The sequence below is a fragment of the Lissotriton vulgaris genome, chromosome 2_1 (genome assembly GCF_964263255.1).
Source record: "Lissotriton vulgaris chromosome 2_1, aLisVul1.2, whole genome shotgun sequence".
Classification (NCBI taxonomy): Eukaryota; Metazoa; Chordata; class Amphibia; order Caudata; family Salamandridae; genus Lissotriton; species Lissotriton vulgaris.
This window is the reverse complement of record NC_141687.1, coordinates 1,000,590,292-1,000,603,957: the sequence shown is the minus strand read 5'-3', so window position 1 is coordinate 1,000,603,957 and position 13,666 is coordinate 1,000,590,292. Positions and strand designations below refer to the sequence as shown.

At 41.7% G+C, this 13,666-nt stretch overlaps 1 protein-coding gene across 1 annotated transcript in view; it reads right to left on the bottom strand.

Moving 5' to 3' along the window:
* LOC147731529 (sodium channel protein type 2 subunit alpha-like) overlaps positions 1 to 13,666 on the bottom strand; it is an 860,436-nt gene that overhangs the window by 692,649 nt on the left and 154,121 nt on the right. Inside the window, exon 2 of the mRNA XM_086956593.1 lies at positions 9,536 to 9,853. Within this exon, the coding sequence (XP_086812719.1) occupies positions 9,536 to 9,805 (270 nt within the window). The 5' untranslated portion in view covers positions 9,806 to 9,853. The remainder of the gene's footprint in view (positions 1 to 9,535; positions 9,854 to 13,666) is intronic.

Sequence of the window (13,666 nt, the reverse complement as noted above, 5' to 3'; positions counted from 1 at the left end):
ATTGTGCTTCAAGAATCCCCGCACTTAGCGGTTAGCAATCCCAGCATCTAGCGGTCACCAAGCTAACGTGTTCAGTTCCTTCCCTTGAATCTCAAATAGACATATTTTACTTTTAGGATCCTAACTGAATAGAGCGACCACCTCAAATAATTTACAGGTCTACAACCCAGCCAAATCCAAGTAAGCATGGTTTTTGGTTTAACTTATTAGCAGAATCCTGATGTCATCCATAATTATAATGCATTTTACTTGCTTCTAGAGTCCCGAGTATATCGATCTTCGTTATTAACTATACAGGTCCCCCACCCAGCACCTTGACGTAAGCATGGCTTTGGTTCTCCTGAGCCTAGTATTCTTCTAGACGTCGTTATAATGCTTATCTGGACCTTAAGCCATCAGATTTAGAAAGTTTATTCCATTCTCTTCTAGATATTGCCCTCACACTTACATGGACCGTAAACTATAGGCCTTAATATACTTCCTGATACTAATTGAGATGTAAGTAACTGCACATACCATGCACTATTAGTACCTAACTCCCTCTCTCACTTTGGAAGTGTGGGAGGATTACTGTATATACTCACTTCAGGTCCCATCACAACCAAGTAGCTCCTTGAAGAACCTGATTCAACCAAACCAAAGAGGGCTGTACACCCCTCACTTATTGAGTAAGTGTGACTATGAATATAATACTCAACCTAATATTACTATCCCGTTAACTTATACACACCAATTCTAATCCCTCCCCCGCACAAATGAGATATTTTATGCTAAACTATGTACTACTTAGACATTCAGAGTATAAATATGAGAATTGCTATTACTTTACCACTTGGAGTACTTAAGTACTGTATTTCGTTAATGTCAAGTAGGGCACAGTGCTAACTAAAGCTCAATTTTACTTTAGTTTCAGACTGCTCACCCTGTCCTGATGATGATCTTGACTAGGCAAAGATCGAAACGCCGTTGACCCCCTATTGAAAATCCCTCATTGTATATATTGTTGTGGGGTTTTCATTGTTTTTGTGATATTCCATGTATTTTTACCTTCACTCAGTCACGTTACACACCTCTGTCACTCATGTGAGCACCTGAACATGTATGAAAAAACTTACATTGCAACTTTTTGTGATCAATAAATTGCACATGTTGCCCTATATACTGTGCTCCCCAAAGTTATTTAGTAACTGCAAAATAACCCCTTGTTTTTCCTCGGACCTAGCTAGGCCACCCCTGAACCATTGAACCTTTTATATACAAATGATATAAGGCCCACACATGCTTAAAGAGGAGCTTACATAGACTTCCTACAGGGGACCTACCTCACCACCACCGAAAGAGGTCAGTATGCAAGAGATGACGTGGACAGCTTTATGCCACTTTACACTTGGCCTTTGCTAGAGCGATCCTGCTGTAGATTCACCCTGGAGTGCCATTCCAAAAAATGAGCTAAGTGATCTACCCCAACGGGTGATATGAACTGGAGTTAGGTTACCTGGAAGGCCATGACTTGACCATTGTGTGGATCTACACTCCTAACACAAACCCAGAAGGGTTCCTAGCTGAACTGTCTAGATTCTTGACATTGTACATATCACAGAACGTAATACTGGGGGATGACTACAACTTTGACACAGATCCGGCTCGTGACAGATCGCTCCAGACCACTGACTAGCTTGGTTATTATCGAACTGGCAGCAGGGATGGGGGTTACTGGTCTCCTAGAGACGCATACACCCCCAGGTCCAGGGATTATTTCTTTTATTCGGGGATGCATGAACTACGTGTGTATCTTGACGCTTTTCTATGTTCCCCGGGAGTACATGAAGCAGTCCAGAATGTAGAATACTTGTGTCAGACTATATCAGATCACAACCCGGTGTTGCTCTCCCTGGATTGGCACAGAGAAAGCCCCCCAGATACCAGACTGCCACCTAAGGCTTGAGACCCTAGAGGACCCAGTGTGTCTACATACTATTGGCAAAGCCATACAGAACAATTTTTAGACAATGAGTCTGAAACCACTTCCCCCGTGACTGAGTCGAATGTGTTTAAGACAGTCATTAGGGGGCGCTGTACAGTGGATATTGAAGGGGAATGTCGTGCCTTGGTGGGAGAAGGTGAGCCACATGAGAGGGTGTTAAGACACCTGGAAATTGCTAGGCCCGGGAACTCGGGACTGAAATAACAACTTTTGGAAGCTAGGGAGCAGGTAATAATACAGAGAAGTTTAGATGCTTTGACCATCGTAAGCTGATGATCAGTGTTTATGCTGAGCGTGAGAAAGCAGGGAGCCTACTGGCTTGGCTAACCAACCCAACGTCCAGAGGTTCCTAAATTACAGGACTAGACTCAGAGCTGGGTGAGCATAGATTTGGGAATACTATGCAGCACTGTGTGCCCTCCCACCGATATTAACCTCTCAACTCAAAAGTGACTTCCTATACCCGACGGGGTTTCCGACGGTTACACAGATAGAATGAGAGGCACTGGGAGGTGCTATTACACTTCAGGAGGTGCGGGTTGCAATCAAAGCCCTGGTGAGAGGTAAGGTCCCTAGGATGGATGGTCTGCCAGTGGAATTTTAGGTAGCTTAAGATGCAGAACTTGCACCAAAGTTGGTGGTGCACCGTCTGCAGCCCGAGAAATAGGGCAATTACCCAACTACACTAGTACGGCTCTGGTGATTCCACTGCTGAAACTTGGCCTCCCCCCTCATGATGTCAGGGCATATTGACCCTTGTCCAAGCTTAATATGGACTATCGAATTCTCAGTAGGATACTAGCCCCTCAACTCCTTCCACTAATGCCCAAACTGATTTACTCTGGGTTCATCCTGGGGCTTAGGAAGGAACACAATATCTGTAGGCTCCTCTCAAACCTCGAGGCACGGATACTAGGTACGCATAGAGCTCTGATTGTGGCACTAGACATAGAAAAAGCCTTTGATAGTTTTCACTGGCACTTCCTTTACCAAGTACTGCCAAAGATGGGTCTAGGCCCTGAGTTTGTTCAGTGGACTAGGCTCCTATATTCTGCGCCTCCTGCCCAAGTCCAGATGCATTTCTGGCACCTATGTAGCAGGAAAAGGAACTAGGCAAGGCCAGCCACTTACCCCTTTACTATTTACCATTGCTGTCAAGCCATAAGCAAGTAGCACACACTCTGGCATGGCATATCGGGGGCTGGTACTTACTCAACATTTCACGCTACTGTGCCCTGTAAGTGAATGACATGCTTCTGTTCCTGCCGGACACAGATGAGGATTTGCTGGGCACAATTGCTTTTCTAGAGTGCTTTGGAAGCGTCTCTGGCTTGTGTATAAATTGGCAGAAATCCCACCTATTCCCACTCTGTGGGTGTGTGCCCCTACTTTGAAACCTGCGGAGACTCACTTAGGAAGGGACATGCCTGAATATTTGGAAGTCAGGATCTACCATGATCCCCTTGACCTTCCGGAGGGTAATATCGGTGCAGCCATTAGGGGACTCTGCATCGATGTAGACTTCTGGATGACCTCATTGCTATCTGTAGCGGGGAGATTTGCAGTGGCAAAGATGCCCTGACTGTTGTACTTCTTCTCCACACTGCCCATCATTATTCCCCGAAAGGTTTCCCAGGAATCAGACTCACTGCTGATCGAGTTTATATGGGAAACAGGCAGACATAGGGTAGCACTGGCTAAACTGCAATACTAGACGGCAGAGCGGGGACTGGCGGCCCCAGATATTGAGGACTACTACCTGGTGGAGCAGCTTCAGTGGTTTAACAAGTGGATTTGTTCATGAATGCACCCTGCGGAGAATACCATTGGGACAATACCAAGTATCTGTGTCCTGTACCAGGTCTTCTTGAACCCAAGACTACCCCTTCTAGAGGGTACCAGAGACTTGCAGTTTATTTGACACTGCTGGTGATGCTCACTCTAGTGCACCCATGTGGGCATGCAGTACTCGCTGGATCATTCACTATGGGGACCGGAGCAAATAGCTTAGAGAGATACATAGAGGGGCCTAGCTGTATGCCACTTCAAACTCGGCCTTTGCTTTAGGGGTCCTGCTGTTGATCTGCCTTGGGGTGCCATTCCAAAAAACAAGCAAAGTGATCGACCCAACAGGAGAAAGGTAGTGGTGTTAGGTCCCCGACTTGACCATAGTAGGGATCTAAGCTTCTAATACAGACCAGGGATGGTTTCTTGCTGAACTGTCTAGAATCCTAGCACCTGGGGGGTGAATCAAGATAGGAACCTCTACAGAGATGATAAAGTTTTAGCATTTGATGACTTCTCCACCACCTTTGAAATGCCAAGAGGTCAGTTTTTAGTACATCGGGTGGTAGTTGCTACCCTGCATGACCACTGGAGTACAAACATGGAAGAGCCCCCACATTGTAAGTGTTGCCTATTCCTGTGCACCACAATGGCAAGTCTCAAGGTGGTAACATGCTTATACCAAGCCTTGCGGCTCAACATTGCTACACCTTTGGTGAAGCTGGATCAAAAATTGGAAGAAGACATTGCACTCTCAATCACGGAAGTGGAGTAGACTAAGACACACTGCAAACACCTTTATGGAGTCTAGGAATGTCATATGTAAATTGATTCGCTTTTACTTTTTGCCCAGGGCATATCTCACCCCTGGTAAGATCATCTGTCTCTTATGAGCGGCTGAAGTGGCCTGTCCAAGATGTGGTGAACAGGGTTCTGAGATGTTTCACATGGTGTGGTCCTGACCCCTGCTGGCTGATTATTGGAGAGAGGTGGTGGACTGCATTAATGAGGTAACTCAAGGATCGATCCCACACACCCCCTTGTCCAGCTTACTGAGGGATTCCCCAGACCTGCCAGCTGTAACATTACCACAAGGTTTGTAGATTTGGGTTTGGTCTTAGCAAATTGTGAGATTACTGTGCTCTGGAAAGCTACTAGCGGCCCTAAATTGGTGAAATGGAGCAAATACCTCATTCTGTGTGTGGAATACGAAAGTGCAATATTACTTTAGGAGTTGAGAAGGGGCCACGGATCAATGGACCCCTTTCTATTTGCGAATGGGCTAACACCTACTTAAAGTAGGTGGTAACATGTGAATGTTTAGCTTCCTCATTTAGGTCGCTAAACATTCTTACATACCACTGGGATTCAGTATTAGGTAAGGATGCTCTAAACATGACCCTTTCTAATACCGAATCGGTATGTATTTGCAATTTCAAACTATGATTTGGTAACATGTTACTGAATCACAATTTGGGAATGATACATATCAAAATACATTTTTCCAGTCGCAAACGGCCCAATTCTGCAAATTGGCTCATTTGCGACCTGACAAATGTTTGATACATCTGGCCCGTGGACAGTTCAATGAGCAAAAATTGACTTTTTAAAATGTGAAACATTAAATTTATGGGGCAGTTCTACACCTACTACTGTACACCTATGTATCACGCTTTTCTTAAGCAAGCCTACATGATTGTTATTTCTATATTATGTATGGAGTATCTATTATGCTGATTTCACAAGAGATCCCGTAGGACCACTAGCTTTGGCACGGTGATCCACAGACCTTCAATGGCATTTAAAACATTTTGATCTTGATTCATACATGGAAACTAGTAATTAATTATGCTTGTTCCACACAATTTTCAGTAATGCAAATGTTTTCAGTATCATACGCTAAGCATGGTTGATAACGTGTTTCGCCCATCCAGTGGGCTTGATTACATGACGAGACCCTAGTCCCAAATTGCTCTTCAACATTATTGTCACACATCGCATCATGTGATTAGTGACACTGAAAAAATACTTATGGATATTCTCAGTGTACTATAATAATTTAAAATCAGGAACATTTAGCAGCATGGACTTATTAGGTTATGCATAATTTCTGGGATCAATCCGAAGCAATATATAACGTGCAAAGTGCTTATTTGCATTTTTATGTAGGCAGTTGCTACCTTTGCTTGTATGCATACACATTTTGACATTGCTATTGAAAAATAGAATTTGACCTTGGTTCTGTGCAAATGGCAATATGGATAGTAAACATACACACTTTACACATATCACCAGTCCGATGTATAATATAAAGTGCTAAGTGCCTGATTACAACATTTCTTGAAAAAATTGCTGTCATCTTGTTCAAATGCATATATAAAAAATATATATTTTTTTTTAGCAATCATTCAACGAAGGGGGCACTGTGGTACTGAACCTATCAATAAGCGTGGTTATTCATTGTCTCTCTCATGTCAAAGTGACACTGTGTCCTCGTATTTAGTATATTTTGGATTCTACTACTAATGGAGACCAGTTGATCTGACATCTTAACGAACAAAATATTTATAGACTGGATATATACCACATCAATCATATCAGTACCATTCTGAATTTTCAGCTAACTGACCCTTAGTAATCCCCTCTTCTATTCATTTGAACCAAGAAAAAGCGAACAAGTAAATCCTCCATGTTCTGTGCTGCGAGCCCCATATGAATTTGCATTCATAGCCATTCATAGCCATTGCTTATATTATGATTGCATCACAAGAGAATATAAAAAGCGCTGCAGAGGGTGTTTAAAGTGTGCCGTGCAAAAAACAACAAAAAAATCACAATCAAATATTTTAGAATGTAAAAAATTAAAATTAGAATTAAAATAAAAATTTAGGTGCAAGTGGGGGCATTGACATAACACACCGCAACGTCACTGCCATATGTTTCTCAATTGTTGTAATATGCATTGTAATATCATCACTTCACTACTTAGGATAAGTTGGATTAAACCTAAGGCTAGAGGAGTCACCCTGTCATAATAATATATTCTAATGTTGCAGCACCCACAACGGTATGATCGAATCCTGAGAGACCCCTATTAATTTTAGTGGGATATGTATAAATAGGGGATACGTATAAATAGGGGGTCATATAAAAGTTGATGTTAATATGAATCTGTGTAAAGTATGGTGTTTTCAAATTTTATGTTAAATACTCACTATATTAATTGAATAAATAACCATAAATATTTAATAAAACTCTTTAAAATCTCTCATAAAAAATTATACAATTCTTCTTCATTACTGAGTCCATTTGGAGCACAATTATCTAACTCATGTATAAATTTAGCCTCCAGTTGTCTTAGGACTCTCTCCCAGTTCCCTCCCCTTCTCATTGGTGAAACTGTATCTATGACAAAATATTTTAAGTCTTCCAATTTATTATGATGCACTGCCTTAACATGTCTGGCCACTGGATAAGTCATGTCCAAGTTGACAATGGCTTTAAGGTGCTGTAAGTTTTGTGCAGTTTTGTGCTGCCCACGTATTGAAGTCCGCAAGTGCAGCTCAATACGTAGACAGCATATTCCGTACGACAGGTGTATCTGGCTTTAAGTTTGTTTGTAGTGGCGCGATACACTGTAGTATATTGTGAAGTGTTGGCTCCAAACTTACATGCTCTGCACTTAGAGCACTAGCTAAACCCGTTATGGGGTGTTAGCCACATATAACTTGGTTGATTCACATTAGTAATCAACTTTGGACTAGGCCTGACTAGGGCATTGTGCATAGACTTGGACTTTCTGAAAGTCAAGGCTGTGGGGGTTGGGAATAGTTGGTTCAGCATCATGTCAGTTTGCACTAAGGCCAATGTTTATTTAAGATGGTCCTGATTTTCTTGTGCTGGCTGTTGTAAGTTGTTATAAATCTAATTTTGGTGTTTTCTTCCTCTTTATTTGAAACACAGATTTTTCTCTTGTTACAAGGGATATTGGCGTTGGTCAATAGGTCTTCCCGGGATATCATTCTGACCAAGGATAAAGCTGAATCAATGATCTTGTTGGTGTAACCCCTGGCTAAGAATCTGAGCTTGCTCTCATTTATACAATTTTCAAATGTCAGGTCTGTGCTGCAGATTCTACGTAGCCTTAAGAATTTCCCATATGGGATGCTTCTTATCAAATGAGTAGGGTGAAAACTCGACGCATGAAGCTTTGAGTTACCAGCCGTACTCTTCCTGTGCAGAGTTGTTTCCATTGTATTGTCTTCTATAAACACATGCACATCCAAGAAATCGACTACTGCAGTAAATTGGAGGTTAAGATCATTGATATTTAAGGTCTTAACAAAAGCTTCAGCCAATTCTTCAGTGGCCTTCCATACAAAAATGATATTGTCAATGAAACGCATCCATCCTATGATGCGTTCGTCCCATATGTCTTTGTGTTTAACCTTGAGAACCTGCTCCTCCCACCAGCCAACGTGTAAGCACGCATAGCTGGGGGAGAAGCAAGCTCCCATGGTGACTCCTCTTATTTGATGATATGTCTTTGTCAAATAAGGAATGGTTGTCATGGAGGCACAGAGTTATCATGTCAAAAAATCTTTTTACAATGTTAGTACAATTCCATGGGTCTATTTCCTAAAAAGAATTTCACCACATTCATACCATCAATATGATTAATGCTTGTGTAAAGGGCACTTATATCCAGAGATACCAACATATACTCTTCTGACCAGGGAATGTCATTTAGTTTCTCCAGGAAATATATATATACTGACATTACAGTGTCTAGCTGCTGGATCAGAATACCTGTCCACACAACTGATACCTATGCCGCCATCAGGGGGCCCCAGGACAGACATGTCTTTTGGATACTCTAAGGTTTCTGGAATTTACGTTTTCAATTACTGGTATTGAGTATTGTCTTTATCAGTGACCCTCTGAGCTATTTTGAATGTCATTCGATGTGCTTTAACACGCATGGCTTAATTTAATTGTGCTTTGATAAAATTGCAAATTCTACTTTATATGTTTCATATATTCTAAGATGGCCGCCGCATTTTGCAGGGTTTGGCATGATCAGTATTGATAGTCCGTTATTTGTGTGTGATCAGGATATGTTTCACTTCTCAATCTGTGTGTGAACAAGACAGTCAATAGCTGTTGCACTCCAATTTTATCTTTCTATACAATTCATTATGTTTGTTCTTTAAAAACAGACGATTGCCAGTAAGTGTTTTGAGGTAAAAGCCTCTTTACAAGGCATTCTAGTATACAGTAATTTTCATCAGATAGTTTGGCATGTCTGACTAGTTTGTGATTTAAAAGATCAAAACTCCCTCTTGTCTGACATCAGGAGTACTAAACATATAGCGACAGCCAGTAAGGGCTCTATGTAAGTGGGAGTTTTGATCTTTTAAATCACAAAATAATCAGACGGGTTGATGAAGATCACAATATGCTGATGAAGATTTCTATATACTAGAATGCCTTGAAAAATAGGTTTTTACCTCAAAACAAGTGTTGGTGAAGAACCATAAAGAAGTATAATAAATAGGATCAAAGAATAAAATGGGAGTGGAACATCTCTTGATTTTGTTTGAGATCTGTATACATTGGAGTATGATTCATGGAGTACAAAACATATTATTGGGGTTTGGTGCAGGAGGTTTGTAGCACAGGACTGAACAATTCCTAAACCACAAAGCACAAGATATGGTTATTTGAATAGCATCATCAACATTATGTTGGCTATTGTGGACTCACTTTTTGATTGCTATAGTATGGGTCCAGGTCCTCCATCGGTGTGGAAACCATTTCTGAAGGAAGGTCCCCATAAATAAATGGCAGTGATTTCCCTGCTTCCAGGTCTCTATTTGGCTTTGGGCCATTTTCATCGTCGTCATCTCTACGATCTGGTTTTGGGGGCTTCTTGGCCTTTTCTTCGGCAATGCGCTTTTCGATAGCTTGAAGGGATTCCCTGGTGAAGAGTCGTAGGCTGTCAGGTCCTGGTGGTATATGCAGTGGCGGCTCCATCTTTTCATCCTGCAATAGTTACCAGAGACCCTCTTCCATAAGAACGTGCTGAAAAAATAATGAAAGAACATGTATTAGGAACACATATGAAAAGGTGTATACAGATTAATAGTGCATTATGCATGGCTTAAAAACCTAAAAATACAAGAAAGATATAAGAAGCAATATTTTCATACATTTGTCAATTTTAAAGATTTCAAAAAAGTTTGCATTTACCAAACAGTCGCAACATTTCAACAGATCATCACCATTTACCCTATGTCATCACCTATATTCCACTCTAGCTACACAAGTTTCATAAAGTTTGCTCGTTCTTGTCAAAAAAAGCAAGCGATTATTACTTGTAAGTTGTTTTCCCTAGTAGATTTCTGCGATATGTCTCTACAAACAATACAACTGCATGAAGATCAGAAACAAATATACCACATATTTTATGGGGGAAAAAACACAATTTTGTTTTGTATATTTTGTTTGAACATCGGCAAACCACAAATGTTCAAATAACTATAACTGTAATACATCATACATTAACGACTGAGTGACACTTTTTCGTGAGAAAAATGTAATAATGAGGACAAGCGAAACATATATAAAATATAACTTATGACACCAATTTGAGCAACAAGATACTTTAAGAAGATCTTGACTCTTGCAAGGCACCAGAAATGGAAAGGCATTAACCTAGTGCCCTTAAGTAGGCGTGTTGACTGGAAGCTGTCCATCACTACAGCTTTCAGGGTTTTTGAGGGAAGGTGGAGGTGTGAGAAGGCTACATAAATGGAGGAGCTGCCTCGAGGCTGTGTGTCGCTGCAGCCAAGCCTCAGATTCAGGAGTTTTGAGGGAAGGAGGGGTTTGAGAAAACTTCATACGTCCAAAGTAGCACTGAACATGGTTGGACAGCAGGCAGTATTACCTCTGCTCTAATCTCCTCCTCCATGAATTACAGACAAAGCAATAGCATGCGATATCAGAAATAGATACCCTCTTAGTGATCAAATTGTTCAGAGTGAAACTGGAAAAGCTGGGGAAAATCCCAGCTTCTCTGCATCACCAAATTGTGTGATCCTAAATAAACTGTTTATTTCACAGAGCCTTCTTTATGTTCATTATCACATATGAGAGTGCCTTCAAATATGTGTCATACAAAAACATGTTTGTATAAATTGTGATGGTTCCAGCTAATCGTACAATAAAGTTCCTTCATAACTTTTGAGTTTAAGTGTACTCTGCACATGTATAACACGTCACAGATATTGTACAAATGAATCAGAGGAAGGACAAGCATTCCGTGGTTAATAAATATTTTCTAAATAACTCCATGGCTAAAATGTTGCAAGTAAATGACCTCTGCACAAAATACATGACATCAATTGGTTTGTGAAGTGCAAATTGAAATCCTGTTCATTGCTTTTTGTTTTAATTTTAAGGAGCACTTTACATGAGCACCAGTTAGAGAAGGTCAGATTTTGTTTTAGGAATGGGAAGATTAAGTCATTCGCACATCTACACAGGACGTTAATTGAGCCAATGCCCAGAATTGAACCTGGTTCCCGGGTTCCAAAGTCTGCAGCTCTTGCGGTAAGACCACGTCCTCTCGCATGTCCCGTGTTTGATTTAATGTCCTATAATGTTACTCCAGCTGTAACAGGAATCTAGTTTGCATATCGGGTACACATGAGAACTGACTTCCCTCTCAGCTAACTGCCAGTAGAAAACACTTCAAGCTGAATAAAAACAGAGCTCCCTTGAAGTGAATGTCTTTTCCTGGAGATCCTTCTTTTATTGACTGCCCCCATTTGTGTCTTCAGCTCCTGTCTCTTTAGCCATAAGCTGGATGTGTGCCCCCTACTGGTTCCACTTGAGAACCACCTTCCTTACTGCTGTTGGGACGAGAGAGTCATGTGATTGCTATCCCTGTGACGCGCTGCAAAATCATCCGGCTACATGTTGCCCGTTCACCCACCTCCACACAGTACACAGTACAAGGTATTGCACCGTCTCATATCAGGCACTGCAGGATAAGGTGTTTAGGAAGGTATGGAGAACTGAGTTTATTAAGGATCTTGGCACACGGTTTATTGTTTTATTCGGCCATCAACAGCGAAACCGGAGCACCAGATCAAACAGGCCTACAAACAGCCTACCCAAAATAAATCAGTCAGGACAATGACCTGCACAGCTTAAACCTCAGTACTCGACTGTAAGGCACAGGCGGCAGGCCAGAAATGAAAACATTAAGCTGCCACCTGCCATAGAATACGCTCTATTGATGTTTTGCAAGGTATGGGAGATGTGGGTTGTATAGCAGAGTAGGCAGTACGTAAAACACAATGCACAAGATCCAGGTTGCCCCCAAACAGCCACCGCTTTGGTGTAATATCGGGTAAAACACCATGCGGTGGTACACAAGACCCAACAAGGCCTACAGGCAGCCAAAATAAAATGAATTAGCCTACACTGACCCGCACAGCCACCGGCTCCTCTTAACTATGCGGCACAGGAGGCGGCGCAGCAGTAAAAAAGGAAGCTGCTGCCCACAGCCTCAATGTCAGGGACCAATCAACACACTGCATTGTCGCAGTTAAGTTTGTTTACCACGCACAGAGCTGACATGCCACGTGGTATGCTTAAGGGGAGGCCGCAAAGGACTTCAATAAATGCAAGGGTCGGTGCTCAATGCCAATAACCATACAGTCGATGCATACTGGTCGAATCACGAAAAAAGGCGTAGTGTGTTTCAGACAGCAGTTCCAGACAGCACAGAGTTGAGCGCACTCATTATCACAGTACTTGGCGCTTAAATAAAGGTCCTAGTAGAACGTGCCTGGCATGCTCTGGGGTGTTGGTCAGGGCGCTATAAATGCGCGACTTTAGTGCGGTGATGCGTGGTGTATGGCAGGGTTGCTGTTACATTCCCGTCTCATGAGGGATCAATGTGTTTGGCAGACTCAGCACTTCCAAAGCCTCCTCTCAACAATTAAATGTAAAAGGTTGACTATAACTTATGTGGTCTGTTTTTTGTGCCTATCTAAGGATGGCTGTTGCTCTCAGTAAATGTTATGCTTCCCTGCAGTATCAATATGTTCTGGGTCAGGTATTACCAGGGCTATTGTAATGAGGTCCATAGTAGGATACATTTTATTCTTCAAGCAATCAGGGACTTCCATCTTAGGCCCATACTAAATAAAATCCAGGTATACTACTGAAAATACCTTACGACAAGACAAGCTCCTTTTTACCTTGGGCATAATTCTACATAGCGTAGGGTATGGAGACTGCTGGTCACATGCAGTTTTTTTTTTCTTCAAGGGGCTAACATTCTTCAACCCAGAGAGAGCTCTTCGCTTTACCCTGCCACATCTGAGACGTATCCATTCACTTTCCCATTCTGGAAGGCGAGTTACTTGCAACCGGAGTAAAACTCCAACCATTTCCAGGCTGGTAAAGGGTTTCACAGGAGTTTGGAGATACCCACAAAAGCACAGCTAAAAATGTTATGCTCTTCTACCCGCAGACCACTTTCTTAGAATTTTCTAATGAGAATTTCTCCAGTCATACAACCGGGAATGTCATGCAACATGTTGCCCATGCTCCTATTTTCCCTGTGCATAATTGTACATTGGGTAGAATTACTTACAGAGTAAGTAACTCGTGGGCAGAATACACAATAGGAAAACCATTTACGCCTTCCAGGATTTCCTTTGTGAATGCTTGTCAGGCATGGATGTCCTATCTTCAGTCATAAGTACATGTTTAGGGCTGAAAATACCTTTGTGAATTGGCCCACAATTTATTAGGTTGAATTCATTTGTGGATGCATGTCATATGCATATTAACATAATCAACCCTGGTCATGAATGT